This window comes from Leucopleurus acutus (genome assembly GCF_964270905.1).
Source record: "Leucopleurus acutus genome assembly, chromosome: 11".
Taxonomy (NCBI): domain Eukaryota; kingdom Metazoa; phylum Chordata; class Mammalia; order Artiodactyla; family Delphinidae; genus Leucopleurus; species Leucopleurus acutus.
The window spans coordinates 95,325,224-95,352,010 of record NC_139152.1 but is presented as its reverse complement, the minus strand read 5'-3'; the positions used below and the strand labels follow the sequence as shown (position 1 = coordinate 95,352,010).

The following is a 26,787-nucleotide window of genomic DNA, read 5'->3' as shown; positions in this document are numbered from 1 at the left end:
TCACAAAATCACACAGTTGCTGGCCTTGGCAGGACTGGAACTTGTTTTACCTGCAGAGACAAGGGACACAGGCGAGGGAGGATGTAGGTAAAGTGCTCCCTGGGCTGGCCTCCAGCCCCTCTACTATGCACCACGCACACCACAAATTTGGGTGGTTGGGTCACTGTCTGCCTCCCAAGCTGCTGAAACCAGGTCAGTAGGTCCTCAGAAGAGCAAAAGGAAAGATTCTCCCTGTCCTGACAGCCCCAGCAAGACCACCACTGGTTGGGGCATCAGGGATCTGCCATCTTCTGACCTCAGCGGGGCGATTCACCAGTTACTAATACCCTATGCTGCATCACAGCTCACAAGCGCGACCGCAGTCACCATCAGTGACCCTCAGCGTGGCCCTGCCGCGACGGGGCATCCTCGGCCCGACCTGACGGTGGGGGACGGGGGGGCAGTAGCCCCCAGAGCCGGGCAGCGCCTGCGCCACTGCCTGCTCTGCCGAGCCCCATCTCAGCTCTTCCCTACAAAGTGTATGTGGCACGGGCGGCCCAAAGGAGGCTCATGAGAGAAAGTCAAATTTCAAAGGAAGAAGTGAGACTGGACATGGGGGCGGGAAGTGGAGGAGAGGCGGCCTCAAGGAAGGCCTGGAGCATCGGGACCCGGTCCGATGGTCAGGACCTGGCCGGTCCGGCTCGGCAGGCAGGAGAGGGGACAGTGGTGTAGACGGCTCACAAGGACAGTGAGCTCTACCTCCGTATAGGCTTCAGGACCTTCAGGACCTCAGGACCTCAGGCTTCAGGACCTCACAGTCCCCTTTCTAGAAGATTCTTCCCCTGGATGTCCACATGGTTCTCTGCTTCCCATCATTCAAGTCTCTGCTCAAATGCCCCTTTGTCAGAGAGGCCTTCCCTGATCACTCTTCAGGAGAAGGTCCTTGCCGTCCCTGTCCCCCTCCCAGTACATAAGAGCAGGGGCAAGCTCACTTGGTCCACTGCTACACCAGGAATTTAGGACAGTGCCTGGCACAGAGCAGACACCGCACAGAGAGACATGTGTTGAAAACAATGAACGATCAGGCAGCAGCAAGCTACGTAAGGGTTCACACCAATCTAATAACAAGAGCAACTGCAGAGGCATCAGTGGGTGGTGACCGGGTGACGTACATGCCCTCACTCACCTAGATGGTGATGGAAGCCCCAGCCAGGCCCGAGAGACCAGCAGGGCAGGGGATTTTGACATCTGCCAACAAGACTAAGGACGCCTGCCTCTTCTCTGGAGCCCAGTGGGATCAGCTCCTCGAAGGATGCCCATTCAGCTCCCCTCTTCTGTGCCATGTGACCGAGACCTTGGCTGGTAACAGTGCTCAGGTTCATGGAATCAGAGCACGGCCTGAGAACACCAGCTGGGGTCTGACCTCAGGAGCGACACTGAGTTTTGGAACTCCATCTTGGCAAGACAGCTGCTGAGTAGGCTTACCCTGGAACTGAAGGCCCACAGGTCCCTTATGGAGCTCTGAACCCCAGCAGCACCTCCCCAACCTTCCATCCCAGGCAGGGGCCCAGCCTTCCAGGAGAGAGATCTGAGACCTCCACCCCAGGGATGACACAGGCAAGTCTGAAGTTCCCAAATCCAGGAGCCAGCGAGCACAGCGCTAGTAGCCAGACCACACTGCCAGCCAGGGTGGCCCATCCACGCACCACTCAGGGGAACCTGGGAGAGTTCTGGCAAGGCAACTGTGGCTGCAGTCACCTCAGAGAACTCTGGGAACAGAAGCGTGGGCTCAGGGGCCCTTGGAAGGTGGTGACCCAGAGGCACTCTCCTCTTCCTCCGTACCGGGGTGGGGGGGTGGGGGGCGGGGAGTCAGTCATGTACTCAGGCCTCTGGCCCTTCCAAACAGCCTTTAAAGACGTAGGTAGCTGGTGTCAACCCTAACCTTCCAGAGATGGCCATAACGCTCTGGCAGGCCCTGGGAGGCAGGAGAGCCCACCGCCCTTTTCTCACTCATGACCGTGGGCACAGGGCCTCGCCTCTCTGCACCTCTGGGGTCCCGTCTTGAAACAACGTCATCAGGCAGGGTGGCTGTGGGTTCTGGGTGAGAGCATTGAGCCCCGTGTCTACCCAGCACACGCCAGGTGCTCAGCCAAAGTCTGTGCCTTTCTTCCTCCTCTTACTGCGCACGAGAGTGTGGGCCTTGTCCCAGGGATTTCCCCAGGGGGACCAGGAGGGGTTTCAGGACATCACCTGGAACCCCCTCCCCCAAACTGGCAGCCCCCAGTGGCAGAGACCTGTCACCTAATCTGCTGCTCTGAGGACCCCTGTGTGGGAAAACGCTCGGGGTGCTCGTTTAAAATGCAGATTCCTGAGCCCAGCCGAGCGGGACAGACTCCTCACTCTTTTGACAAGGCTCTCCAGTGACTGCTGGTCCCTGAGGTTGGATCTCTGCCCCAGAGTCCCGAGCTCCTGGATGGGCACAGGTGGCCGGCTCAGGAAAGGCGCCAATTGCAGGAGCAAGGACTTCGCTGAGAGAAAAACCAGAAGGAGAGGGTGCTTGGCTTCCACCAGTAGGGGGGGCTGTGAGCCTTCAAACCACCTGGCCGCCCACGGCTGGACTGCCAGACCCAAAGGAAGGGATTTCTGAAGGTTCTCCCAAGGGCCACACTTGGGTTTGCAAAAATTTGCATGCTGTTTGACAACTATATACTTCTTGTCAAGTAATTGCACAGGCTGCCAGCTCTTAGCTTTTCTATTTCTCTCTCTTTTACTCACCCTGTCATCGGCCTGGCTTCTCCCTTGACAAGAGGGCAGCAGGGACAGAAAGGACAGTCAGAATCAGAGCTCAGAGGGGCCTCCTGAACCCTCCCTGGATCAACCCCTCCTCTTCTCAACCAGGAAACAGCCCCAGGGAGGTGAAAGGATGTGTCCAAGGTGTGGGGAGCAAGGTACTGGGAGCTGAGATCCATCTGATGGCTGTTCTGACGATGCTCTGAACGGTCCCCGTAGGATTCACTGTAGGACAGGGATCCTTTCCCTGGATGGGGCCCTAAGGGAATAGCTAAAGTGACTTCCTCCCAGATGACAGTTCCCAGTGTACTAGGATTGCTCGTTCCAACCTTGGGGACCCCCATGCTGCCAGGAACATGACCCTCTGGCACACAGAGTCCTGCTGATAAGCTTCTGCTGCCCGAGAGGAGGCACTAAACCAGTCAAATGTTTGGGAGGCTGGAGGCCACAAAAAAGGGGCTTTGGGGAGGGGAGTCTCTGCTTCTTGCCCTGCCTTCGAGGGAAGAAAGCAGAAGGGAGAGGAAAGATCTCTTAAGGGACTTGAATTCCAGGCCCTCAGGGCTGGATGCCCATCCAGGTACACAGAGGCTGTGCTGGACGAGGCCACGCTGTGTGTTTCCTTATGATGGAGCAGGAATAGGGTGACCTTGAGGGCCATCCCTCGTGCGTGCCGCTGCACTCTTGCACTTGCCCTTCTCTCTCTGTCTCTGACTCTCTCTCTCTGGGTGCCAGGCACTCAGGAGACGAGCTGGCACAGGGCACTGTCCCTGGCTGTTTGGCTGGCTCCTGGCACCCCATGCAAACACTCAGGGAGCAGCAGAAGTGTCAGTGACCTGTTCAAGTCATCCAAGCAGGGGAATCTGATGCTGAGACTCACTAAAGGAGGCAGGAAGGGATAAGACAATGGCCTTTTGTTTCTATGGAAACAGCACCTCAGGGTGAGGGGCTGAAGGAAGAGAAAGCTTCTACTTCACCTCCAGTCAGGACGTGGGAAAGAGCCCTTTTTGTGGTTGGGCTCGCCCCTCCCCCTCTCTTCCCTGCCAGGTGTTCACCATGGCAACCCTTCTTCCAAACAAGAGGTGCAGGGCAGCAGAAGCATCCGGAGCTGGGGGAGCCAGGGCGCCCAGGGGGAATGGGCCGGGCCCAGCTACCCCTCCCTGACAGGACACAGGCCCTGGCCTCGGTTTGTGTCCCGGCCCCACTATCACTTACTGTGCCCTGGGACCACTTAATTCACCTCCCTGAGCTTCCATCTGCCACCTCCGTGGTTCCTGCGAGGGCCAAGTGAGAGAGAGAGCACCTAGTGAAGGACCTGGCACACGGAGGCGCTCAGTAAATGCTTCCTGGCCAAATGCAGCTATAGCCCTGGCACTGCTGCTGTGCCCAAATTCTCGGAGACTCCAGGCCTGTCCTAACTTTAAGAGGCACAGACTGAGTGCGTCAGGCTCTCTAGCAGGGCTGGGGCATCAGTGTTTGGGAAGACTTGCACTCCAGCCAATGTCAGGTCAAAGCTGGGGCCTTGAGGGACACAGGAATTCTGGAAGCACTCAGGCTGTCCAAGGTAAGTCCCTGCCATTACCTACTTGGCCAGCCAGGGAGCCCAGCCTCACCGCTGCAAAGCCCCACAGCCATGGAGGGAGAAACCCCAACATGGAAACCCCTTTGACTCAGCAATGCCGACATGAGAAAAGGTGCCAGCAGTGGCCCTGGCTGTCACCACCAGCCAGAAGACGCCACTCTGGAGACTGTTCCAGAGAAAGAGATAAAGGCAGAGAGACAGCCAGAAAGATGCCGCCACCAGGAACAATCTCTCTCAGAAGTAAACAGCCTGGCAAATACCACTGATCAAATAAACACAGGGAGGAGCCGCGTCAAACTACTTACAACAGAAACAAGGAAAAGTGGGTCAGGGCATTGGTGCGGTGTGTTTGACCAGGTCAGATCCTGACGGCAACGGATCCAGCAAGGAACAAGGTTTGCTGGAACAAGCCCTAGAGTCAGAGCCCTAGTCTCAGACTACTCCGTGCCCAGCACTGTTCTGAGCACTTCATATCCTCAGAACAGCTGGGCGAGGCAGGCATCACTTTCCCCTTTTAGAGAAGAGGAAACTGAAACTCTGGCCTGCAGTGGCTGGCCCCAGGCCACACGCAGGCAAAGGCCAGAGCAGGATGGGAATTGAGGACCACAGGGCCCAGAGCTGATGTGCTCTCCCTGCCGGGAGGCGGCCTTCTTACAGAATCAGCAGTGCTCCTGGACCAGGGCCAGAGGCCTGAGGAGCCCTGGGCCCAGTGGGAGGGACTCACCTGAGACGTCGCCACTGGAGCCCTGGTTGGGCCTCTTCCCCGCCATAAACTCTGCTTCGGCCAAGGCCTCGGGGGAGGGGGCGCTGGCTGTGCTATTGGGCGCTGCAAGCCTCTTGGACCGCCGGCTGAAGAACCTGCTGCTGAAGCGCCTGCCCTCCTTGGCCGCGGTGGCCTCCCCATTGGCAGCTTCTCCCCTGCCATTTCGGGCAAGGGCCTCCCAGGGTCTGGGCTTCAGGTCCACACGCAGGTGGGAGAACACCCTGCCATCCCGACTCAGCTCTCCCGAGAGAATGGGCTCCACGGGGGGCAGCACCTGCTCCAGCGTGACCAGGTCGTGCAGGAAACTCTCCAGGCGCTGTGCTGACTCGCCGCCCTTGCTGCCCTCCTCCTGCCCCTCTGCATTGCGGCTGGCCTCCTGCTGCTGCCGGGCAGCCCAGCGCATCATCTCCCCGGGTGGGTGGTGGCTGCCCGTCACCAGGGTGTACTTGGGGTTGATAAGCTTGCGAGCCACAGTGGAGGAGTAGTTGAGGCCCAGCCTGCCAGCGCCTCCTGCCAGGCCCAGCTGCTGGTACAAGTCCACCTCCTCGGAGATGGCGTACAGCTCCCGGAACTCCACGTCGAAGGGCTCCACGTTCTGCCCCGTCAGGAGGAGGAGAAGGTTCCTGTCCACATGGGAGGAACTCCAGGTGAATCTGGGAACATGGGGACAGAAAAGCAACATACATGTGCCCGGGCCTGCAGCCTCGCCCTGCCAGCCGCCCCTCGGTGAGCCCATCTCAAACCCCGCTGCCCAGCCCGACCTGCTCCACCACTGAGGCTGGATGCCTTGCTGCCTTCGTGCTGGGGTGCTCTCCCTCCACAGACCCAAATCCTCCCTTGGTCCAGGTCTTGGCCTCAAATGCAGAAAGCAGGCAGTGGGTGTAGGGCAAGGGCAAGAGAAGTCAGGTCTGGATTCAAACCTGCTTTCTGCCCTGCGTGCCTTGTCAAATGGGGCTTGTAAGGCGTACAGTCACCGAGTTGCTGTGAGGCTCAAAGTCCCATAACGAATATAAAAGGTTTCGCTCAGTACCTGGCACAAACGTACATTTAATAAGGAGTACCTATAGCTGCCACTACTGCTAATAGCATTCCATTCCCTAATAGTTCTCCTCTGAATTTTTAGAGCACCTAGCGTCTGCAAAACCCCATACTTCAACCACACAAGAGGACTGACGCCATTTATTAATTGTTTCATGTGCCCAGGTCTCTTCCAGCCTCAAAAGGCAACCAGCTGTTGTGGACCATGCGAGGCAGGCAGTGCTTAATGCTCAACAAAAGTTGACCCTCTTTCTTGAATAATCCATTAGCCAGAAAGTTTGAGGGAAGGGACTGGCCAGGAGGCTATTCTTTGCTATCAGAATAGACGAGAGCTCTTAAACTCATGACTGTGGAGGCTCTAGTCCAGCATCTTTCTGAACATGAGCACTTCTGACCATGAACAAAGGCCTCCCAGGCCCTTCTCTGACCTGGCCCAACTCACCTGTAGGATCCAGTGGCTACTTTATCACCATCTACCATTAGGAACTTGGATGACAGGGTCCCCTTGATCTTCCCCATGGGCATGTAAAAGCCAACACCTGTCACAGAGCGGACACGGATGTTCTGTTGAGAAGAGGAGAAGGGCACTGTCACTCAGGTTGGGGCCCTAGAGGCTCTAAGCTGAGTCTCTGCATGGGTGGAGGATGAATCCTCTTGTCCACGGAACCCTGACTCTGCTTTCTACGGCCTGAGGAAGTCAGCAAATCTGGCCTTGGGCTCACACGGGCCCAGGGTGGCCCCAGTCTGCTCTCAAAGCTCTTCAGAAGAGAAACACAGCCCTGCCTTCGACCCTGACAGTGACTCTGCGGGCTGAGCGCCCGGGACTAGGCTGCAGCTGCCTCCTTGGCCTCAGCAGCCTTGGGGTAAAATGTAAGCCAGTCGTGCAGTGAGGGTTAGCAGTTCATGAGGCAAGGCTTTAGACAGAAGGAAGGGGGTTGAGAGTGCTGTTCACCTGGGCCCCTGAACTGGGGAGCAGGCAGAGGGAGGGGCAGAGGCAGTCTCCATCCCACTTCCTTCCCCCCTCCCACCCCCCAGTCCCAGTGATACAACTTACCCGAATACGGAAGTCAGCGAGCTCCAGGCCCTGACACATCTCCAGGAAATACTTCACGCCCGCCTCGTCCAGGATGATGTACACTGGCACGCGGCGCTTGGAGGCAGCATCCACAATGTCTTGGAAGATCTCACCATCAGTGAAGAGGTCCATGACCACAGCAATGACCTGGACAGGGAAGGGCACTAGTGAGGCACGTGGTGACTACACACATACAGAGTCACACTGCGGCCCACAGAGGACCAGCTGGGCTGGGGTAAGTGCTGGCCAAGAGTCAAAAATGCCATCTGCACCACTCCTGGGTTTTGCACATCCCCACCCACCTCTGAGCACATGTGAGCAGGAGATGGGCTCCCTGCTCTGGGAAATGAAGATGGTGCAGAGGGTGTAGGCCATGCTGCTTGTACTTCATCCTTGGCAAATTCCCACCACCCACCCTGGGGATTTTCCAGCAGCTCTTCAGAAGCCACGTCAGTGGAGATCTAGGAGGCTGAGGAAAGTTGGTTCTGGTGCCTTCGGGAAATAAGCAGGTTCAAGGAGCTGCAGTCACTGAGAGGCATGAAATGGACCATTTCCACAAGCTGCAGATCTGCTCAGATACCACTTTCTTTGCAGACCTGGGTGCTTTGATCTCCCTGCAGCTGTGCAAAGCCCTGTGCTTCCCTGAGCACAGATTCGGGCAGAGCTCCAGTTAGCTCGGGCTCCCTTGGCCTCCAGGTGTCCAGACCATCCCACTTCATCCTCAAATCAAGGTCCCTGCCAGGACCCTTGATTTCCAAAAGCCAGCCTTGATTATCCATCCTGGAAGGCGAGGCCTTCCGCAGCCTGAGGCGGATTTGCCTTTCTGACCTCAGCCTCCTCCACTTTCCTACACAAACCTTCTGCTCCAGAGGCAGGGTGTTCTTGTTGGCCCCAAGCACTGTGCCCATGATGCAGAGGAAAGTATGTGCTTTGGGGTCAGAGAGATCCGATTATAACCACTTTCTATTTATGTAACCTTAGGCAAATCCCTTAACTTTGATGAGCCTCTGTTTCCTCATCTGCAAAGTGGGAATACTCTGTACTTGATACATTTGGCATCAGGATTAGAAATAACATCTGTAAGCATCAACAATGCCTGATATGTAGGTAAGTCTTCAATAAATGGTAACCATTGTACGGTCGAAGGAGTCTGCTTGTCGTTGTAACTGAAAGCCCGAACGCTGAAGCCAGGCAGACCAGGCCTGGTTCACTAACTCCACTGCTGACTCATCAGTGCCCCAGCTTCCTTGGCAGCAAAATCGAGCTCATAGTAGCACCTGTCTCAAAGGGTTGTGGAGAAGGCTTAGAGAAGCAAACTGTGAAAGCGTTTAGCACGGTGCAGGCACATGTTAAGCTCAGTAAGTGTATCCTCCATCATCATCATCATCATCACAATCACCATCACCTTCACGTGTGCTCTGCCATTATCTCTGCCTCTAAAGACCACCCCCCAACACCATTTACACAATATCACATAAGGTCCTTCTTACCTCCTACATTTAATACCCAATCATTCATACAAGTAACATTTACAAAGCCCCACAGGCAGAGGGAGGATCTAAGGACAAACAAACTATAGTCCCTAACTTCAAGGGGTTAATCCAGTTGGAATCATAAGACATTCGTACAAAATAATAAGACATAAGTTAAAATGAGACAAATGCCTTAAGAGATGCACAAATGATGTGTGATGTGAGTTCTAAGGAGGGGTGGTAGGAAGAGAAGGAGGGACTTAGGGAGGGGGAGGGTTGAAAGATTACTTTCAGCCAGGGGAGAAGAGGAAAGGTTTCACCGAGGAAGCTGAAACCTGAAGCATGGGCAGCCTTGGGTGCCATAAGAAACGAGCAGGGAATAAAACCAAGCAGGGAAGTGGGCAAGGCTGCCATGCATGGGTATGCAGGTGTGCACTGCACACAGGCACTGGGCTGATGGGGGTGAGTGGGAGCTGTGCCTGCCTGAGGAAGAGATGCCTTTTCCTAATCTGCGCACAGGTGCCACATGGGCTACCAGGGGCCTAGGAGGTGAACATTTCAGGCAAAGAAAACAGCACAAGCAAAGGCACTGAGGACAGGCATGACTGACAAAAACAGAGGAGATGCAAATAAAATACTGAATGAAGAAAGAGAAATAACTACAGATATATTTACTTCTTAAGAAATTCTTACTACTTAAGAAATGGTAAAAAGACTAGGAATATTTACACATTGATGACTTTGAAAATGAAATTGACATGGATAAGTCATTAAAAGTGAATTAAACATATCAACTATAGTTCAGTTTTTTAAAAAGTAAATTAAATACAATACGGCATAATCAAATAAGGTTATCCTAAAAATGAAAGGATTATTCAACAGCAGAAACATACCAATTTATAACATTTATAGTGCCAAAGAGGGAAAATCATATATTATCTTAATAAGTTTTTATAAAGTATTTGATAACACTATTTGTGATTAAAACTCTCAAAAAACTAGGAATAGATGGGACCTTCCTTAATGTCATAAAGCCTATCTACTAAAAACCCTCCTGAAACATACTTAAAGTTGCATTCCCTTTAAGTCTTAAGCAAGTCAAGAATATTCACTTATCACCACTGCTGTTCAACAAAGTATTGGCGGTCCTGACCAATGCAACATGACAAGAAAAAGAAATGAGACAGAAGGATTAGAAGAGACAAAACTACCAGTATTTAAGGACGATATTTAAAGAAAAAAAAACCCAGCAGAATGCAGAGAAAAACTATTAGAAGTAATAGGAGAATTTGGCAAGATTGCCAGATACAAGAAAAACTTACAAAAACCAATAGCATTTTTCTACTACAGCAATAACCAATTAAAAAAAAAAAGAAAAGAAGGTCCATTCAAAATTGCAACTTAAGCACATAGTATTTAGGAATTAATACCTTTATGGAGAAATTTAGAAAACTCTATTAAAGGACAGTTACAAATATTTGAATAAATGAAAAGATAAATTGTATTCATGGATAACATGATTTAATGTTTTAAAAATCCAGTTTTCTTCATATTAATAAAATCCCATGCAATTCCAATGAATGGTCAGTAAAATTTTTTGAGGAGTTCAAATATTTCTAAGATGTGAGGAAGAATGAAGATTCAAATAGCTAAGTCAATTTTGAAAAAGAAAAGCTAAAAGGGGACACTTGTCCTACTAGACAGTAAGACATACTGCAGAGCCAAATTAATAAGAATTGCGATACTGAGATAGGAAGGAACTGACAAATAGACCATGGGACAGAATAGAGAGACCAGAAATATATAGGTACCTACACACATACATAAAACTTTAACTTAAAGTCTTAACTTTAAGGCAGAATCACAACTCAGTGGAGAAAGGATGCTGTTTAGTAGATGCTGTTGGGACAACTGGCATACTAAATGCAGAAAAATAAAATGGATCCCTACCTCACACCATATATAAAGGTGAATTTCAGGTAGGCTGTATACCTAAATGCAGAAGATACAACTAATAAAGGAATTCATGAAATATAGGAAAATATCTTCATGGCATAGGTAAGATAGGATTTCTTAAGATTCCAAAAGCATGAATCATAAGACAAATAAAATTTTAAAAGAGGCATTTGGCAAATTAGGGATTTTCTGTTCAAAGAAAGATGTCAACAGACAAAGATAACTGACAGGGGGAAGATATCTGCAATGTCTACAACCAAAAGGAACTAATAATACACAAGAGATGCCTGCACATCAGCAAGAAAAAGACAGAAAACTAATTAGAATAATGGGCAAAGGATATGAATAGGCAATTCCTAGAGGAGATACCTGAATGGCTAATAAGTATGTAAAGAGAAGCAGACCTCATTAGTAAGCAGAAAGATTCAAATTAAAGCAAAGAGACAGTAATAATAACTGCACATGAAGTGTAACCTTTAAAAAATTATATAAAAAATTTAAAATAAATTTAAAAAAAGCAAAGAGATAAGAGAGATACCACTTTACAACTATAACATGAACTAAAAACTAGAAAGTTGGATAGTCCTAAATGTTGGCGTGTGAGGAAAGGGGAACCCTCATTCACTGAGGGTGGGAGGGAACACGGGTACAGCTATTTCTTAGGGCAAGGGGCAGAGCTTCGTGGATTTAAGGTTGTGCATGCCTGGAAGCCAGCAATGCTACTCTTGGCTACACACCCGGGGAACCTCTTGGATCTTTGCACAGGTCTATAAGGGGGCAGGAACAAAGACATTCACTGTAGCTTTCTTCGGCATAGCAAGGAGTTGGCAGCAGCTTGGATGTCCATCTCTAGAAGAATGGACGTGGAGAATGTGAGGGATGCTCAGGACAGAGTGCTCTGCAGCAGACAGAAGCAATGAACGAGTTCCAGGTGCAGAACCTGGGTAGTTCTTTTTAAGATGAATGTTAGAGATAGAGATCTATAGCCTAATACCATTTATGTAAATAAAAACACACTACATAAAATAACCCTGCATGTTTTTCAAGGATACGGACATGTCCAAGGACATACACTGAATATAGGAGGGTGGCTGCCTATGGAAGGAGAAAGGGACGGGAGGGAAGGAGAGAGTAAAATAAGAGGGGACTTCCCTGGATTGACGATGGCAGTGGACCATGAACTGAGGCTCACAATCAGCTCTGCACTTGAGGTCCAAAACAAACAGACAAACAAACAAAAAACAATTGGCCTGGAACAGTTCAGGGTAGATGTAGCGTAAGGACAACGGGGTGGGGCTGGACAATGGGGTGGGGCTGGATCACGGAGGGTTTTAACAATCCACTTGAGGCTTCATTCCAGCAGAACACAGCTCGCACCATCTCAGAGGCCTCCTGATAGCTCCCAACGGCTGCCTGAGGCCAGAGTCTACTGTTTGCTCATTTCCAGACTCTCCACAGTGTCCAGCTCAAAGCTGACTCTCAGTATGTTGCTGGGGAGGGCTTCACTGGCTCAGGAAAGCACTTCTGGATTCACTCTTGCTTTTGTTTTGTAATTGAAAGCGCAGGGAGCCTGCTCGCCCTCACCCCCACCCGACAGAGGATGTGCTGTGAGAGCATCACAGACTAGAGGGAGAGATGTCCTCAGGGGCCCTGCTTTCGGGAGGCTTGGTCTGCGGCGCCCTGGTCAGAGCCAGCCATCTGTGTCACTACCAATTAAGCAGTGAAATATCTGTAGTAGGAAAAAATCAATTGCTCGCTGACTCCTGCAATCTCGTTGTGGACGAGTGGTGATAATTACCCTCCGCTTTGGTCTCTGAGGCCCTGCTTGACATTAGGATCCACGGCATCAGGCCCAGGAAAAGCAGCTCCCCACTCCCTCCGCTCTGGTGTTTAATGTGCCCCGTGATCCTACGGGCCAAATCTAACTTCAAGGCTGCCAGTAGAAATGGAAAATCAGGTTTTATAAGAGAGACATCAAAGGCACAGAACCCGGGGAGCCGGATTTCATCAGGAGAGAAAAGTCATCCCCTGGCCTCCCGGCAGGCTCCTTTACCTGGTTACCCACTGACGTGCGGCACCTGGGGAGAGAGGTTAATTTGAGGTGGCAGGAGTTTTTAGAAGCTGTCGCAGGCTCTGGCAAAGCAGTTCTGATGTTGTAACACTTCTCATCAGGTGTTTGGTTAGCTTACCATCTCCTCCTTTGATGTTCGGCCTCAGCGGTGGGGTGGGGCAACAGGGTGTGTTAGGGAACCTCTGAATTCCCCTCCATCTGTCACTTACCTTTAATTAAGCTGCCATCTTTTCAGATTCTCTTCCTGGACTCCTTAACTATCATTAGATTAACGAAATTAACGAAAAGGACTCCACCTTCCCCGTGCACTCCGCAGCAACTCTACTCAAGACAGCCGGGGAGGGGCTTTCCTGGTGGCACAGTGGTTAAGAATCCACCTGCCAATGCAAGGGACACGGGTTCGTGCCCTGGCCCGGGAAGATCCCACATGCAGCGGAGCAACTAAGCGCGTGCACCACAACTACTGAGCCTGAGCTCTACAGCCCGCGAGCCACAACTACTGAGTCCGCGTGCCGCAACTACTGAAGCCCGCGCGGCTAGAGCCCGTGCTCCGCTACAAGAGAAGCCAGGACATGAGAAGCCCACGCACCGCTACAAAGAGTAGCCCCCACTCGGCGCAACTAGAGAAAGCCTGTGTGCAGCAACGAAGACCCAACACAGCCAAAAATAACTAAATAAGTAAATAAATTTATTAAAAAAAAAAAAAAGACAGCTGGGGACTGACACCCCTGGTGTGTTTGGATGACCCAGTCTGGATGGCCACTGCACTGCCAGTCTCCTCGCCACAGAGCCATGCTCACCAGCCTGCCCTGGAGGCCCTTCCAAAGCCAACGTCCTCTAGGTCATCCGGGCCAGAAGCCCGAGTCTGCTGGCCTCCTCCTCCTCCCCACGACCAAATCCAATCGGCCACCGACGCCAGCAGGTCCTCCTCTGTGCACCTTCTCTGGGTCAGCTCCGTTCTGTTCCTAGTGCACTGCTGCCCTTGCTCGGGGCCCCCCTCATTTCTCACTGAACTTCTGGAATAGTTTCCTAACTAGTCTCTCCTCCATCTCTGTGCTCCAATTCCTTCTCCGTAGCAGTGACCCTGCCAAAACAACAGACTGATGAAGTGGTGGGTCCCACAGCCAAACTCCTTAACTTGGCATTGAAGGGCCTTATGATGGCCCCTTTCCTCCTCTCCAGCTTCATCTCGGACCATCTCACGTCTGCCCCTTGTTTTCAGCCGTGCAGGATGACCTGCAGTTACCCTAACTCAGGGTTTCTCCACTGTGGGACTTCCAGGGGTGCAGGGACAGTATTCCTTGCTGTGGGGGGCTGTCATGTGCATCGCAGGGTGCTTAGCAGCATGCCAGTAGCGCCACCCCCACTGGTGACAATGAAAAATGTTTGTAGACATCGATAAATATCTCCTGGGGGCAAAACTGCATCAACTCCCCACCCCCTTTTGAGAACAACTGCACACACCAGGCGGTTTCCAGTTCTTCTGTTCCTACCCCTCCTGTACTCCTGTGAAACATCTACGCATCTTTCAAGACACAGGTAAGAATTTCCTGAACTTCCCCCCACCCAATATTGTTCACCACTCCCTGCTTCCTGCCCACGTTGTGTTCTGGGTACATAACAGAGCTCCTTGACATTTTATTGTAACATCTGCTGAATGGCTCTGTCCCTTACTGGGCTGTGGGCTCCCGGATGGCAGGGACCATCTGACTTCTCTCAGAATCTCCACCCTCAGGGGACATCTCAACACGAAGTCAGTTCTCCATGTTTGTGGAATGAATGTCTACATGGAGGATGTTTCACGTCTACTGTTTTATTTGAGGGCTGTGGACCTAGCTTTGTTGTTAACTCTTTTATTTCATTAATGACTAGACATTTTGGTGGAGGGACCAAAAAAAAAAAAAAAGAATGCTGCGCAAGATTCCAGGTTAGACCATCCTGCTGGAAGGCAGGGTTGAAGCTCTTCCTCAAGGGCACAGAGAAGGGAAAGGAAGTGGGCGCCTTTTGGGACTGCGGCCTGAGCGCCAGTCCCCGGTCTGGTCTTCCTCTGTTCCACCCACCCAAGGTCTTGAAGGGGCAGCCAGCCCATTACTGAGGATAGTACTTTACGAAGGGGTCAAAGTCCACGCCAAGAACATCAGACCAGGAAGCAGAGCTGCCACCAGCACATACAGCCAGCGCCTCTGTGCAGATTATGAAAGGGTACCCGTCCTCCCTGTGATGGAATGCAAGCCAGCAAGTGGAGCACGGGCTGCAAGTCAGCCCTACAAAGCCCCTGGGCCAGGCTCCAGTGCAGGCACAGGCTGCATCTCTGCACTCGGCGCCTACCCTGAAGGACATTCCAGATGGGCAGAACCTCAGAGCTGGGAGGAAATGCATCAGCTAGAGCCCAGCCCCAAGGTTAAGTTACCCGGCTGGGTCTTGGCAGAGGTGGGATTAAATAAAGCCCAGGCTTCTGACCCCAGTCCAGAGCTGTCACCCCCCAGATGATGTGGTCGTGGGAGGCTCTGGGGACATCTACTCTGGCTAGGACCTGAGGTCACTTCTGGTCACACAAAACCAGGATACATCCATAGAGCCGGACGATACCACCCTCTCGGTCACTGGTTTCCCCAGCTCTGCTGACGTGGAGCTTAGGCACTGGGGTGGGCGTGGCTGCTGCTGACAAAGACCCCCCCCCCACAACGTCTCGCTCAGCGCCACTGTGGGGAAAAGGCAAGAGGCCCCAGGCCAGGCACGCTCCTTGCAGGTATGTGCTGGAGATGGTCACTTTTTCCCGGGGAGGGAGGAAGGGAGGGAGGGGAACCCACATGGGCAGCTCCGGTCCCCACTTGCCCACTGACTACCCATGTAAGCCTGGGGCCTGACTTTTACCTCCCATGCCTGCCCTGCCTGCCTCCCAGGGCCGTTGGGGGTTTCAGATGAGATCATGCCCACGAAATCCCATGAAAAAGCTGTGCGGTTTTGAGGGGCTATCACCAAACCAGGTGAATGGGGCCAAATGCCCCCACCTCCAGCCCTAAGGTGCCTTGGGGTAGGAAGGGCAGCACCTGGGCAAACTGGTCAGCTGCTGCCTCCCAGAAGGTCCATCTGTCTGGCAGCCCAGGGGAGCCAGTTCTGGGCAGGCCAGCCAGCACCCGGCTCACACATCCCCAGCTGTGGATCGCCTTCTCTGATTTCCCCAGCGAGCGATCTAGGTCTCCAGGGCAGTGGCTGTCAAACTCGAGCCTGTAGAGGATCAGCCGGTGTGGGGCGGGGTGGGGCGGGGTGTGCCCGCTGAATGTGCAGATGCGAGGGCCCCATCCCCAGAGAGTCTGACTCAGCGGCCCCTGGAAACGCGTTTTAACAACACCCTCCCCCTCAGGAGATCCGAATGCAGGTGGTGGAAGGATCACACTTTGAGTGACGGCCAGTGTTGGGAAGAGAATGTACTCTCTGGAAGCAGAAAGTCTCACTGGTTGTGGGGCCTTGAGTGAGTAATTTCATCTAAGTCTCCATTTCCTCATTTTCAAATGGGGAGGTGGTCCCTTCAGGGTTGTTCTGAGTTTTAAATGAGATAATGCAGCGGCACAAGGAACACAGTGCCTGGCCTGCTGTGAGCTGTAGGTCCACGTCGGCACCCCCTTCTCTCCTCTGATGGAACCCAGAACAAAGGGGCCTCACTTCGGAGGCAGCTCCCAGGGAGACAGCAGCACAGAGCTGCCCACCAGCCCCAGACGTCAAGGTAGAGATGTTTTCCTTTGCCTGATACCATGTCCAGCAGGTCCAGCACATGGTGATTAACGCCCAGGCAACACTACACTTCCAGGAAGGTCAAAACTTGAACTGAGGGGAAGGGAAGCTCAATCAAGGGAAGAGTAAGTCAGTCTGTACAATGCACTGTCCCTCGAGCGATGCTGAGCATCAGTGCCCGCACACCGAGCATGGAACGCACCGCTAAGAAAACTGCGGCCCTGGGAATTCCCTGGTGGTCCAGTGGTTAGGACTCTGAGCTTTCACTGCCGAGGGCCTGGGTTCAACCCCTGGCTGGGGCCATGAGGCGCGGCCAAAAGAAGAAAGAAAGAAAGAAAGGAAAGAAAACTGCAGCCTGAGTGGAGAGCACCTCCAGGTGGGCTCGGGACCCAGTTGGCACGGCTGCCACTGAGCACGGAGAGGTGCTGCTGGAGGATGGAGACAACTCGCCCGGCACACGGCAAAGGCTTTTTTTGTCATCAAGGCTGCAACAGGCCCCATCCAATTTCTCCCCCGGTGGGATGTGAACAACTGGACAAGAAAGCTTTACCTTAAGCTTCCTGTCTGTGCTTCCTGGGGTGAGAGGGGAGAGGAAAGCCCAGGAGAGGAGGCCTGCATGACTGCCCGGGGAACACCCACGGACGCTGCCTGGCCCTGCCCCACCCGCCTTGCAGCCTCCTACCTCTGGGACACCAGAGTCATTTAGCTGAATCCCCAAAGTCCAGGAGCATCCTGCAGCGGGTGAAGCACAGACTTTGGAGTCGGGGGTCCCACAGGGGCGGTGAGACCACGGGTGTTACTTGACCCCTGGGAACTCTGCCTGTAAAGTGAGGCTGACTCATGGTTCTTGTGAGGATGCAGAGACGCAGTGACGCCTGGAGAGCATCTGGTGCTGTGCTTCCTCTCCACAGTGCCTGGCACACGGTGGGAGGGTGGGGGTGGGGCTCAGCATCAGCGTGATGGGAGACTAGGGGTCGGTCCCCTGCTCTTGGCAGGTGGAACCAATAGCCCAACCCTAATCGTGCCGTTTCCCTGCCCAAACCCTCGGCCTGAGTTCAGCCTGGCCAAAGACCCTCCGTGTGCTTCCAACCCACTCCCTCCCTTGACGATAAACTCCTCTGCGTTCTCCAAACACACCCAGCAACTCCCACCCTGGTGGCTTAACTCACACTGTCACCACCTTCTCCCTGTGGTGATGGGAACATCCCTTCCCTGTTGAGGTCCTTGCTTCACCCTCCCCCAGGCTGTCCCAGGTTCATTCTCGTCCTGGGTCCCCAGCCCGCAGGGCAGTGTGTACCCTTCCCAGAAGGCACACCTGCTCAGGCCTGTGTCTCTCTGCGCACATGGTGGAGGGGGGGCGCACAGAGACCTGTCATGCCACCCTGCACAGGGCCTGACACGCAGTGAATGTCTAAAGAGTACCTCCGCAGTAGGGGGCTTCTCTCGGGGGGCTGAGGAAGCAGTCTGGACCAGAGCCCTGGCCCACCGAGAGGACAGAAGCCAAGACCATTGGGGTCCTGTTCTCTGCCTCGAGGCCGGGCTGCCCCCAGCCCACCGGCCGGGCATCTGCGCTTTGTCAGCTGAGGCTTCCCAGCTGTCTGAGGCCATGTTACACTGTTTCAGGCTCACTAATTAGACATCATTAACCACCAGGCTCCCTCCTGCACTGGCAGCCACTGGAGCCCAGCTCTGCCAGCCAGGCCACCTCCCCTCCCAGACCCCGTGGCCTCTGTGCCAGCTCTGTTCCCGCCTCTGCTGTGCACCACCGGGGCTCACTCCCTGTCCACCCCTCATCCTTATGAGGCACTCTTGACACCCATTCCCCAAACTAGGAGGATGAAGGGGTGATACAAAGGACACTCGGGCCGGCTCTCCAGAGAACAGACTGTACCCATGCGAGCAAGGTCAACTAATTCAGCCGTGAAGAACCATATGTGATCTGCCAGGCAGTAAGAAGAGCAATTCTCTTTAAGATCCTAGGCCAGCTTTTCCCTGCCCCACGGCATGCTTCTGGGATGACTTCCCCTGCACTAAGTTGGTGTTAATTAGTGAAAATTATCTAATGCAAGCTCATTTTAACATTAGCTTAAAGCTAAACATAATTAAGAAGATAAATCAGCTGCTAAGAAAAAAAAACCCAACGAGGAAACACACATGATTCTTAGGATAAGCTGCTGCTTTGGGTTGCTGGCCTGGAGCTCCGAGCACCACACACTGTGTGGGCAGAGTACGGCAGGGCTCCAGAAGTACCTTCGAGGTATTTCTTGATGGATCAATCAGCGCAAGACAACTGGAGTTGGCAGCTTGCCCGGGAGGTTCTGAGAAGCGGCAAGGATAACTTACTGGCCACAGCCAGGTGATGCTGCCTGGGAGGGCTTCTCCAGAGAGGCAAGTGGAGGGTGCAGGGAGCGGGGGAAGGTGGTCAGGAGGGGCTGGGCGCTGGGAATAGCGTGAATCTGTGCACTCCGAGGCCTCCGGCCTTGCACACCCCGGCCCTCTGCCCGCCCTCCCTTCCATACCGGCTGCAGCCGTCAATTCCCAGGAGGCCTCTGCGCCCCTGGAGCTCAGTGGGATTCAGACTCCATCTCAAGTTCCCATCCAGCTCCACTATTTACCAGCCCTGTGACCTCACCATCTGTAAAATGGAAAGTTGCTGGATTGTTGTGAAAGTTACATGAAATAATATATTTTAAAAGGGCTAGCACGGTCTGGTATTTAAGTACTCAACAGTTAATAGCTATTGCCCCGCTCCCTCCAACCTGTTCTGCAGTTTATTTTCTTTTTCAGCGTCCACATTTTATTCACCTGTATATTTCTGGAATGTGGCACATGTGAAACATGGTGAGTAAATGAGCAGAAGTGGGGAATCTCCAAGCAGTCTGGGAACCCTTCCGGGAGGGGGAGTTAAGAACACTCACAGTTGGTCCTCAAGGACCCACAAAAAGGAAGGAAGCCCTGGTCCCTGTCCCTGACCCTGCCTCCTGCCGACTCACTGCTAGAGAACACAACAGAAAGAGCATTTATCTGGAGCCTCCCACATGCCCCACCAGTGCTGTGAGAGGCCCAACAGGGTGACCACCGTACAAGCTGGGCTGGGATGAGCCAACAGATTACTAGAAACTCAGGCCAGAGAGACCACTAATTAGAAAAGCCATAGGCTCTTTTCCTGGGCTAAGATTCTGGAATCATTAGCAAGTCTACAGACTCCACAAATTCAGAGAAGGAAAAGAAAATGGGGGCGGGGGGGGGGGAGGCAGTGGCCCCAGCTAAGGCCGACCAGTCATGCATGGCCCTGGGGTAGGAGGTGTGGTGGGAGGGAGGGGGAGGGGCAGGGATCACTAGAGTGACTCAGCCTGGGAGGGGGTGTGGTCAGGACAGTGTCAGGAGCAGAGGCAGGCGGTCAGCCAGGACCCAGCCCTGCTCGTTGGTCCTCTGCCCTGCTCCTCTCTCCCAGAAGATTGGAGGCCTGCCCCAGAACAGGCTCTGCCCTGTACATTGTGAGGAAAAGGAGGCGGACCTGACCACCAGCCAAGGTGAAGCAGTGAGGCAGCATCCTGGGGGCGCACCTGGACAGATGGGGCGGCGTGGGCGTGGGGTTGCCGGCAGGTCTCCCATTAAGGTCTCAGTTTGTCAGTGAGGGCCCACGTCCCAGAGGGCCAGAAAGTGGCCAGCAAGAGGACACTGGTCGGGGGACTAAGATCCCACAAGCCATGTGGCATGGCCAAACCAAACACGTCCCTGGAAGCTACCTATATCCAGCTTCCTGGTGACACCAGTGCCACCAGGCAGAAAGAATCCTCTCCTCTCCCTCTCCCACCAAAGTAGTCCTGTACTTGTTTGTTTCCAGAACTAGTTGGTGAGCTTCCCAGAACCTGGCTGACAACAAATATACTTTGCTTCTGGAATTTCAGATGGAAGCGGTGGCCACAGGGGCAATCCCCAAAAGTAACTGCATGTGTAGCAGAAGGACACAAGCCTTGAATTCAGACCTGGGTGGAGTCCCAGCTTGTCTCTTATGAGATCTACGGCCTTGTGCTTTCCCTGAGCCTCTGGGAAAACCTCATTTCCCTTGTAAGGTGCTAAGGATTGAGTTAATTAAAGGAAATAACATGCAGAGCACCTATCTTTCAACAATGTTAGCCCCTCGTAATATAAATCCCTTTTATCTGCATCTATTAGTCATCTTTTTCAAAATGCTGTCTCATATAGTCTTGCACTGGACTCTCAGAGCAATCTTGTAAAAGTAAGCAAGAAGACAAGAATGATCCCCATTTTACAGATGCAGAGATGGAGGCCTAGCAAGGTCAAATGATTTGCCCAAGGTCACCTGGTAGAGGAGGAAAGACAGAGCAAGAATGAAGACACCCAGGTTCCCGGCTGCCAACTGTGTACTCCTTCCCCTGCAGTGACCTGGCCTCCTGAGACCACTGCCCAGCAAACCTGGCTAAGCTACCATGAGACCAAGAAGTCATGAAGAATGCACCCCTTTACTGAGGCCCCATCTTCTACTTTTGAACTCCCCGGGAAACACCCATCCTCAGAGGTTCAGGGACCTAAATTGTCAGATTTCAGAGGAACCAAGCCTCAGCCTCCCTCTTCTCCAAAGACAGAAACACAGCCTGTCCCCCACCTCCACCCACCCCAACCCCGTGTCCCCATGCCCCAGCGCCTACTTGTGCAAGCTATCGTCCTGAGGAGTCCTTCCAGACTGCCCTTCTGAATGACTCTGCAGGGGACGCCCTCAGGGACCCCTGATTCAGGGACCGGGGAGCCGCCGTGCCTTCCTGTCTCATCTCGGCCCGTGGCAGATCCTAGAGAAGACCTTTGGCTGAGTCCTCAGTTACCACAGCCCTGCAGACGAGAGCCACCCTGGCAGATGAGAGCTGCCCTGACAAACGGCCACATCAGATCAAGGCAGTTGAGAAGTGCGGGGGGGGGGGGGGGGGCAGCTGGAGCTGCTCCTCTCACCCAGAGGAGGAAACAGGAAGCGCACCTGCACAGGGCCTCCAACCTGAAGAGGAGAAGCAACCCCTGACCGTCCTAACTCTGATCTCCTGGCAGGCAGCCCCGCATCGAGTCCTGGGAGGAAGCTCAGCCACACTTCCCTCCCGGATCTGAGAGGGGAGAGTGATGGCAGCACCTTTCCAGGACAACTGATGTTTGTACGATACTTTCTTGGTATCCTCTGCTTTCATACACTTCCTTCCTGATTTTTCAAAACCATCCAGAAATCTAGGTAATGCCCTCCAATTTTGCAGGTCAGGAGTCCCAGGGAGGGAAGTGGTTTACCCCAAAGGAACACAGTTTGTAAGTAGCCAGGTCAGGACAGAAATCAAGACCTTTCAACTTCAGAGCCTATTCTCTGTCCTTGACGTGAAGCTGGGTCTCCATTGCCCACAAACCCCAGCTCCCAGGATCAGTGACTGAGCGTAAAAGACAGAGACTCAGAATCCAATAGCTACAGAGCCAAGGGCTTGGCAGGGATGCTGGGACAGGCCGAGGCAAGATCCTGGAAGGACTGTGAAGTGCTCAGTCCCTGGAACTGCAGCTGCATCATTATCCGCCAGCCTCAAGGGGACAAGGACTCTGGAACCGCCCCGCACCTTGGAAATAACCGCCCATGAGGAATGGTCACTCAGGGAGGGAAGAAGAGTTAGGCGAGGGAGACAGTGTGTTGGACCCACAGGTCACGGGCTGCCCTGCACAGCGAATCAGGCTTTTCAAAGGCAGCTCAGGAGCTCTAGATAAAGCCTCTGACGTGGAACGGTAGGAGCACGGGGAAAGGTATTAGGCGAGAAGCAGGACCAGCTCTCCAACAAGGCTGCGAGGTGGCTGACGAATGTACCGGCAGACTCAAGATTTCACAAACCAGCCATATTTAAGTATATATATATATGTAAACTGTTTCTTTTGTTTCTTCTCTCTCTCTCTCTTTTTTCCTTTTGAATCTGCCTCACGTCAATATCCCAGTGCCCAGCATGGTGCCTGGTCCAGGCACCTGGTCCAGAGAAGGCGCTGCGTGCTGTTTGCTGGATGTATCTGAATGAGGGAAGAGCCAGTTGAGGCTAGCAGGGCGAGACAGTGGCAAAGGCTGCCACCCGAAAGCTGAGCCTCCTGGTGAAGTGAACTGGAGCCTCTGAGACTTTGCCACATCCCCTGGGCATGTGTACCCAGCCGTTCACCCCCATCACCTGCCCAGACCTCTAACCAAGGCTGCTAACCTGGCCAACCACGTCTCCTGCCTGGAGCCTTTCCCCAAAGCCCTCTGCACCCCCCTCCTCCCAATTTAGAGCATTCTTCTCTCTGCTGCCAGGTGGCTTGGAACAATGGGGATTAAAGGGGTCCCTCCGTAATGTGCAGTTCAACTGGGGACTCTCCAGACACTTGCTTCCCTAGACGGATGGAGAGGGGCGGGTGGCCAATAGGAGGCAGTTTCCAATCAATTAAACAAACATCATTGGTTGCCCATGCCGCTGGGGCCCTACAAAGATGACGGACAGGTGTAGGAGGGAGTCTTAGCTCCTCCAAAGCTGCTAGTCCCCGAGGATAAAATGGGCTCTCCTAAGTCGAGCTGTGTGCCAGGCACACATGTGGCACAAACAAGGAGCCACGTCTGAGAACAAAAAGTCACTTTTGGATTGAAAATTTGATAAACAGCCAAAGAAGGGTTAGCCTCTGAGCCAGACCCTGAAGGAAAGGGACACACCATTGACAGGCAGAGATGGGGTAGGGCTGGGCCTGCTACCCATGCCCCTCTGTCCCCCACCAACCAGGTGGGCCTGTTCCTCTCCCTGCCACGGGAATAAAGAGCAGCAGCTCCCAGTTAATCAAAGCTTCCCAGCCCAGCAGCCACCCTCTCCTGGGTTGTGTTTATATCTACACGGAGTCATTGGTAGTTCTGACCAGGGACCTGGGGAAGCTGTGTCCTCTCCTTGTCCTTGGTCTGAAGACAAATCATTAGACCCTTCTGGACCTCAGGGGCCTCCCCTCTGCCTGACACGGTTTTTGAGGCCCAAAGGAAATGCTGGGGGAGGCACTGTGGTAAGCAATGAGGAGCTGGGTAGTTGGTATCCTCGAGTGTGGGGCTCAGGAATGCAGGGGCCAAGGGTCAGTCTTCAAGGTGGGTGGCCAGTAGGTTTTCCTCTGCTCCTGGAGCACAGGCAATACTCTCTAAACCTACGCAGTAGACTCAAAAATGGGTGCCGCTGGTCAGAAGGGAGCTGGGGCACAAAGATGGGTGGATGCTTGGTGCAATTCCACCCTTCTTGCTGCATTCAGACACGCTTGTAGACAGGCCCTCAGCATCAAAGGTCCTTCCCTAACCCGGTTCAGGGGCTGGGTCAGTGCCCCTCCTGCCACGCCCTCTGTTAAGCACCTATCATTCTGTATTAAAATGATGGTTTATTAGACTATTAGGCCATTTAAGAGCAGAGGTGTGTTTTATATGTCTGTTTTCTACTGAAGTGCTTAGCACATAGTAAACCTCGAAATATTTGTCCAATGACCAAATGCACTATTCTTCCAAATCGCAGTTATGTGGTCCTCTTACTCTGCCCTTGTAAATGAGAACTAGCCGTTTCCTTGTCTACACAGGGTCTTGATTTAAGTCCAGTCCCCCCTGCCCCCGCCCTGCAGTTACAGTGGTCACAGCAGCCCAAGTGGCAGCAACCTCCCCTGGTTCCTCTCTGCCAGCGTGGGAGAGGCCACGGACTCACTTCTGGGTCCCTGAAGGCACTTTTCCGCCTGTACTTTAAGCAAAGTACATCGAAAATCTCTCTCTCCTGAGTCTCTTAAGGAGAAACTGCCCATTCCAGTTTCCTTCTCTCTCTCCTTTCAACTCTGCAATTTACGTTCCTTGGAAAGCCCTCCCAGATTAGGCATATCCAGCCTCAAAAACTGCTTTCCTTCCAGCACATCCCCCAGCATTTGAATTAACTCTTGGAGGGCAAAGGCCACCTTATATCCTCCTATGGCTAGTGCCCGGCACACGGTAGGCACCTAGGAAATAATTACTGGTTTAATATGTATGCATTGGATCAGTTCACAGTTGTTAAAGTTTCTGTTGTTAAATATTTAAAGAGTTAAGAACACTCCACTACATAGGAGATTCCTGACATCCCATATGGGACTAGAAGTTCTAGTGGGCAGGTCCCTGTCTCCCCCTCCTTGTAACAGGGGGTCACAACCTGCAGTCCAGGTTGTGACCAGGCTAGTTCCATTCCAGCTCCTTGGTTTAGTCAACCGACAGCACGGCAGTTAAGGAGAAGGACTTTGGTGTTTGAACCCTGGCTCAGCAAGTGACTTAACTGTTCTGAATCCAAACGTAAGGAAAATACCCATCTTACTCCGTAGTTGTGAAAAGCAAAAGAAAAAATGCAGGTAAATCATTAGCACAGTGGCTGGCACATATTAAGGATGCATAAATCAAGGCTTGTGAGTATTACAGCGCGAGCCCTGACCCCTGACCCCAGCTGCACCCTGCTGCACAGTATTGTCACCCAGTCCTTTCTCCTCCTCTGTCCAAACTTGTCTTTCTCTTTTGCAGAATGCAATATACAAAGGACGCTCAGGTAGACAAGCTGGAATTCTTTAGAGAGGGTGGGTGGAAACATGGACAGGGAAAAGTTAACCCTTCCTTCTGGCAGCCAATCTAGCCAACTACCTGCATTGCGCCTTCCAGGAAGAGGAGGCCCACCACCGGTCTTTCTAGGCTCATTCAGCCTCCAGGGATAAAAGGGCTCCAACCACAGTTACTGAGTTGAATCAGAATGGTGAACCCAAGCCACGTCTGCTGTATATTTTGAACTGGGCACCGAAGGCTGCTGATGTTTCTTAACAAATCTCAATGTAGGGGAACCAGACTTAGCAAATAAAAATACAGAATGTCCCCATTAACTTTGAATTTCACAGAAACAGTGAATGACTTTTTAGCATCAGTATGTCCCAACGCAATATTTGGGTCATACTGAATAATACTAAATTTTTTCTTGTTGTTTATCTGGAATTCAAACTTAACAGGACATCTTATATTTTATCTGGAAGCCCTACCCAGGTACCCCTACCCAAGGGCACAGAGTAAATCTTCCCCCTGCCCTACGAACTACTGGCCCCACCAGTATTAGAATACCAGCCACTCTGGAAACATCACCTCCTTTCAATCCCCAGGTAGAGTAGACGCCGTAAGTGGGAGCTTCTTCTTGACCTGCTAAGTCCAGGGATCTGCCTTGTCAAAGCACCCAGCACAGAGTCAGGTACGTAGTAGGTGATCAAAATACATCCCTTAATTCATCCTAGACTGCGTGAGCTCTAGCACTGGGCCCAGAGCCAGAGTGAATTTCAGGGGCCTGGGGCCAGGCCAGCCTTGACTCTGGGGGACCGTCTAAGAGCAGCGTGGCTTGGGGTGGGAGGCCACACCACACTTCCTGGGGTTGCCTGAGGATCAAATCAGAAAATGGCCAGGGATATGTTTTGTAAATCCCTGAGCAGCACATAGGTTATTATCAAGACCTTTGAGTGGTCCATTTTACCAAAGGACTCCACAGCCCACACTCTTCCCTAGGGAGAGAAACCAGACAGGGAAGCAGAAGCACAGAGCAGAGGAAAGCCAGCGCCTCTGGACACTGTAATGGTGACAAGCAATTGTCCCAACACCTTGTAATTTGCCAAACACGTTCACATCCACGCTCTCCAGAGGACTGACCAGCCCCACGTCGGAAGGGAGGGCTCTGGCCCCATTTTCCAGAGGGTGGAAAGGGCGGCCAGGCCCAGGCCTTGCCTCGGAGGTGGCGCCTGGTCCAAGGGGCCAGGCGTGGGGGGCGGGGGGCCGTGGCCTACCTTCTGGGCCTGTTGGATCATCTGCCGGACCACTTGCTTCAGGTGGGGCGCCTTCTCCTCCTTAGGAGGGTGAGTGAAGAGGGTGACGCGGCTCACGCCGCGGTAGAAGGCTGCTTCGGTCCAGCCCAGCTCCAGCGGAGGCACCTCGGTGTCGGAGCAGTCGGGCCAGTAGGCCAGGGAATCGCCGGACTCGGCCGCGGCCTGCGTCGGGGTCTCGGCCTCGGCCTTGCTCTTGCCCCGGCCGGCGGCGGCGGCGGCGGCGGCGGCGGCGACTTCGTAGGGGCTCCAGGTGGCGCCGAGGGCCTGACGCTCCTGGCTGGAGAGGAAGTCCCGCAGCTGCTCCTCCTTGACCCGCTCGCGGTAGGCCTGCTCGCCGCCGCCCAGCAGCGCCTCGAGGGCGGCCCGCCGCCGCTCGCAGTAGTAGAAGGCTGCCTGCGCCGCGGTCACCCTCTCGTTCACGTGCGCCTCGTCCAGGCAGCCGAGCTGGGACTCGGCCAT

At 53.2% G+C, this 26,787-nt stretch overlaps 1 protein-coding gene across 1 annotated transcript; it reads right to left on the bottom strand.

The window, feature by feature from the left end:
• FAM83F (family with sequence similarity 83 member F) lies at positions 1-26,787 on the bottom strand (the record flags this gene model as incomplete). Its single annotated transcript, XM_082849771.1, has 5 exons — positions 1-50; positions 5,073-5,764; positions 6,592-6,713; positions 7,204-7,371; positions 26,290-26,787. The coding sequence occupies 5 exons, from the start codon at positions 26,785-26,787 to the stop codon at positions 1-3; spliced, it is 1,530 nt and encodes a 509-aa protein (XP_082705897.1).